The sequence below is a fragment of the Apaloderma vittatum genome, unplaced genomic scaffold (assembly GCF_000703405.1).
Source record: "Apaloderma vittatum isolate BGI_N311 unplaced genomic scaffold, ASM70340v1 scaffold42002, whole genome shotgun sequence".
Classification (NCBI taxonomy): domain Eukaryota; kingdom Metazoa; phylum Chordata; class Aves; order Trogoniformes; family Trogonidae; genus Apaloderma; species Apaloderma vittatum.
The window spans coordinates 1-5,158 of record NW_009703798.1 but is presented as its reverse complement, the minus strand read 5'-3'; the positions used below and the strand labels follow the sequence as shown (position 1 = coordinate 5,158).

Below are 5,158 nucleotides of genomic sequence, written 5' to 3'. Positions count from 1 at the left end.
GAAGGTGGGGGCAAAACTTGTGCCCAGTTCTCCCTGTGTCAATAGGCGTGGTTTTATGGGTGCTTCTCTTCAAGGCAGCACCAGCTGCTTATCCCTCTGCTGCCTCCCTCTCCTGTGAGGCTACTTAAGGAATCAAACCTCCCAGGTTAAAAGCAATCTCCATTTTTTATATCCTCAGAACAAACTGAACAAATCTATTTCAAATATCTTGGTATTATGGCTGCCTTTTCTTAAAATTTTTTTTTCTTACTGATAACTGCTTTTGCTTTGAATTTTCTCAGCTTCCCTGACAGCCAAGTCTAAGCTTTGGCATCATTATTTTTTCAAATTATCCATTACTAGTCTCCGTCTCTACAAGCTGTGAGACTCCTGCTACTTAAATGTTCAAAAAAATCCCAGCCAACCTCTGTATAGCTGAAGCTTTCCAGTAACGTGCCTACATATGGCTTTGCAAGAAGAGTGAGACTTAATGCTTTGCTGATGGACAGAGTGGTTATAGAGCTTTGGCTTTCTTTTCAACTAGCTGTACAAACCAGAGACCCTTTGAACTGAGCAGAGTGATTTACAAGTAATTGCTGTGTTAACAGAGAACGGGTTTAGCAGCATAGTAAATGGTAATTTAGCAATATTGATAAACAGCTACTTGTCATTTAAAATTAAATCCCTCTGAATGCCAACGAATCAAGTAATAAATACATCATTAGGCAGATAAGTTGTCCCTCTGAAAAATGCAGCATCTACCTTTTCCTACCTTTGTTCTGCTCATACGATTATCTGTGGGAACATGATGAACTGGTTTGAAAAGCTAATCTGGAAAATGAAAAAAAAATAATTTTTGTGGAGTTTCAGTCTCTTCTTGGTGAGTTGAACCAGCTCCTTATGATCAAAGGTCAAAGTAAGCCAGAGAAGGAAGTGGGCCTTCCTCCGTTTGACAGTATTAAACTGCTAACTGGACTCATCACAGCCTCCTGGAAGTCTGCCCGGTTTTTATATCCAGTTGTAACTGTGAAGGGGCTAGTTCTGTCCTTCACAACGTACTCCTGCCGTTTCCCTTCAGTCAGATATAACAATTGCATGCAAGGTGAACATGTTTAAAAAGCTCATGAGTTGCATCCACTTCATGGAAGGGTCTGGCAAGCACTGCAGCTGGCACAGAATAAGCAACAGCCTGACCTGGAAAGGAGGGGCTTAAGTTTATAGAAGCTAACCTTGGTTTACAGCATACAGTTAGCTGAATGAACAAAATGATTTAGGTTACAAAAATAGTTGTGGTTTTTCCTCTTGTTTCAGAGGGACTTTCTGTTTTTAACCTGCATTATACTTCACCACCAGTCTTCGGTGTAGCCACATAACTGAGGTGTATGCAGGAGGAGGTGGAGGCTACTTGTACTGGCAGAGCTGTCTAAAAAGAAATGTTTATTAAAATACAGGCTGAATTAAGTCAGACCAACAATGTTTTCTTGGATTTGCATTGTGGGATTGGTTTGGGGATTTTTTGAGGCTATTACCAAGTATTTTTTAAGGTGGCAGTATTTCATCCAAAGTGTGTTGCTTTGATTTATACTACAGGTCAGGAATAAGCATCTTTATTTAGGTTTGTACAAATATCAGCGCTATTCTATTACTGCTGTCTGCTGGTGTTTATTCTGCAGCTTTTTAAATTCTGTTTAAAGCAAGAACGCTTATTTAGACATGGAGGCATGTATAACTCCCCATGTAGAACTGATTCACTCAGAAGTCTTTTCATTTTGTTTTCCCACACAGCTTTCCATCCACTTTCCTCTCTAACAACAATCAGTCTTCCTCAGCTCCTGTGCAGAGTTTTTCTACTCCCTCAGTCTTGGCCTCAGCCTCCGCCTCGTTGCCTTCAGTAAGCAATTCCATAGTTACTTCAGGCATCAGTGAACTGAAGTCATCAAGTGGCAGCAGGAAAGCTCGAGTTCTCTACGATTACGATGCTGCAAACAGCAGTGAATTATCGCTACTTGCAGATGAGGTAAGAGTTTTCTGTGTGTCTTGATCGTTTAAAAGTAAAATTGGAATGCTTGTGAGGAGCCAGATAAGATGTGCTACATCAGGAAATCTGTGTAGTTGATTTTTTTTTTTTAAAGTAATATTCAATACTACTCTTACAGTGTTGTCCTGTACCTATGTACTCTAATATTCTATGGTGAGGATTAACATCTGTTACACTCTCTTAACTTGCAAGAACTTTTGCTAGACAGTCAAGATGCAATTCTGCTGGCTGCTTTTTACCACACCTTTAGCAGAGTTATCAATACAATTAGTCTTTCAAACATTAAATATTGTCATTTTGGAAGAATCTGAAAATACAACTACTTCTTGTTTTGCTGGTGGTGGTTTTGTTGCATTTGGTCCCGTTCCAATCCAATTATGCTCTAAGTCAGAGAGTGTACGCAAAGCAGGCAGAGATACACAATGAAGCAGGGTGCTGGGACAGACTTCCACCTGGTCATGTGACTGTGGCTTAACCCTGAAGAAGAGCTTTCGCAAAAAAGTTTTCAAACTTCTTGTGGGTTTTGTTGTGGTTGTTTGTTTTTTTCAAATGTGCATTACTTAAATATTTGTTTGACGGTTTTCTTATTTAGGCAGTTACTGTGGCCTATTTCTGTTAAGATAGCACATTGACACCATCTGTCTTTCTGTCATGCACTTAAAGGTCTAATTAATTTGTTTTATGTTGCCTGTTAACGTTGATGGCGATATACAGATATTACAGATAAAAAATAATTGGAAAGAAACAACAATGAATAGAATTTCATCAGAAAAAGGGGACTTCAAAATATGCTACTATACCTACTTTTTTCCCATGGACCACTCGAGTAATTCTTATGAGCACTAGGTTATGTTTCATGGATGCTTTAAGCATAAATGCTGTATTTAACTTGGTTAGTCTCAGTTCTAAGACCGTCAAAATCACATGACAGCAGACTGTTGGGTTTTTTCCAGGCAAGGAGGGGTTATGACAATGTGTTTCTGTTTTGCAGGTGATAACAGTGTACAGTATCCCCGGCATGGATTCAGACTGGCTGATGGGTGAAAGGGGAAATCAGAAAGGCAAAGTGCCTATTACTTATTTAGAACTGCTAAACTAAATGGTAGGCCTGAATAAAGACTGTCAATTATGGCAACACCATATTTATATACAATTAACGTTCTGTAAGCAGGTTTAAGTGTCTTCCATGTTGGTTGTCTTGAGGGACAAAGACCAGCCATTACAAACTGGCTTTTCGGCCAGCATGGTTGCATGGTAAATACGCTATTCAAACGTAATGTGTTCAAAGCTTTTACTTCATGTGCCAAGAACATGTTTCCTACAGATTTGTTTCTACTGAAGTTTTCACTAATACAAGCTTCTACTTTTGAGTAATCTAGATTGAAAGCAGGAGGTACTGTTTTCTACTGAAATTTTTCATTAATGGCAAAGCTTTTCTTCACATAAAATAAACTTATTGTGAACTGATGTAGGTGTAATGCACATTATTTGAATAACCAAAAGCAAATGTGAAACACAAACCTTGAAGAAGTCTGTAAGTTTGTTTCTAACACTTGTGGAGTTCAAATGTGCTGAGGCATGTATGGCTGTCTGCAGAGTAACTTGTGCGTTTAATCACCTTTGAAAAATGGAGACGGTTGTTTTCTCTCTGTTGAAAATTTAAGTCAAGTTGCTAGTACGTTGAGATTTTAAGCTGCGCCTAGATGGATTGACACAAGCTAGCGGCATGCGTTCTGACTTGTTTTTAATCTTGCCTGGTATTCTTTTCCTTTAATTCCTTTCCAGAGAAGGGGCTAATTCAGTTTGATTTAGTAATTATTAAGATTCTTTCAACTGCAAATCAACCTTTATGTTAAATTAAGCACTGCATTTTGCTAACCAAGTATGCGCTCTCTCTGCATTTAAGTAGTTCTATAGATGAGCATACATTTGTCCAGATTATAGGTTTTCATGAAAATCTGCATCCACAGTTCTTGCGCAAGAGTTTATTGTCATGTTCTAATTGGATTCAATTAGTGTTACACCTTTTTGTTTTGCAAGAGGACCTTCTTTAAATATGTGGAAGGAAAAAAAAGTTTTGAAGCCAAAAATGGCTTTAACAAAGGTAGCGTTATCTGCAAATAATTTTTCCTAAGCGTTGCACCCCTTTAATGTTTCATAAGACTTTTTAAGGCTCTAAAAGAATAGATTGAGGGAATTTAATTTTTTTTAAGTTCCAATATTTTTAATTAATTGAGTGACTTGATGAAGATGTTTTCCGTTGAGAAGGAAATTATTCTCCTTGCAGATGACGCAACGTTGACGGAAGCTCACTTTAGGTCTCAGGGAACACTGGTACCAGGTGTTGAGCTAACTGCTTCTGATCAAACTTTGTGTATGGTTGTTTAATTAGAAAGTGATGATTTTTGTTTTGAAGTGAATCTCCAGGAATAGTCTCTTTCAGTTTTAGGTTGCATTAAAACAAATGCCATCATTTAGTTCATCAATTGCAACCTTTTTGGGGTAGCTACAAGAAAATCCTAGATTTATTCAGTCTGTTAAATGCAAAACCTACAGGAAACGGTAGTAATAATTACTGATTATTTAGAAATAATCATTATTTAGAAATAATTCATGATGCATTAAATAAAACCAATAGAAAGATAAAGCCCTACAGTTTAGGAGGAAAAAGACCGAACACTTTAACCACAGTGCTGGTCTTGTCACGTCCTCTGTGATGTGTTTAAAATCTAACCAATATTATTAATTTGACTTAATTTAGTGAATATTCTGAATACATACATAAAGTAACTCAAAACTATGACTGACTCTTTGGTATACTGGACCATTCACTTATTTAAATGCAATAAAATGTTATAGAGCAGCATTTTAAAAGATGTTAGGGGTTTAGTGAAATATAAGTAGCATCATAGACTGTCTTAGGTTGGAAGGGGCCTTAGAGATCATCTAATCCAACCCCCGTGCCATGGCCAGGGACGCCTCTCAACTAGACCAGCCCAAGCCCCCACCCACCTTGGCCTTGAACCCCTCAAGGGAGGGGGCAGCCACAGCTTCTCTGGGCAATTTATTCCAGAGTCTTGGCACCCTCGAACTGAAGAATTTCTTCGCAAGATCCAATCTAAATCTATTCTTGAGTTTAAA

At 38.0% G+C, this 5,158-nt stretch overlaps 1 protein-coding gene across 1 annotated transcript in view; it reads left to right on the top strand.

Annotated features, from left to right (window-relative positions):
• Positions 1 to 3,484, top strand: part of SH3GLB1 (SH3-domain GRB2-like endophilin B1) — a 19,091-nt gene extending 15,607 nt beyond the window's left edge. Inside the window, exons 8-9 of the mRNA XM_009864755.1 lie at positions 1,765 to 1,996; positions 3,009 to 3,484. Of these exons, the coding sequence (XP_009863057.1) occupies positions 1,765 to 1,996; positions 3,009 to 3,116 (340 nt within the window). The 3' untranslated portion in view covers positions 3,117 to 3,484. The remainder of the gene's footprint in view (positions 1 to 1,764; positions 1,997 to 3,008) is intronic.
• Positions 3,485 to 5,158: the final 1,674 nt, after the last annotated feature.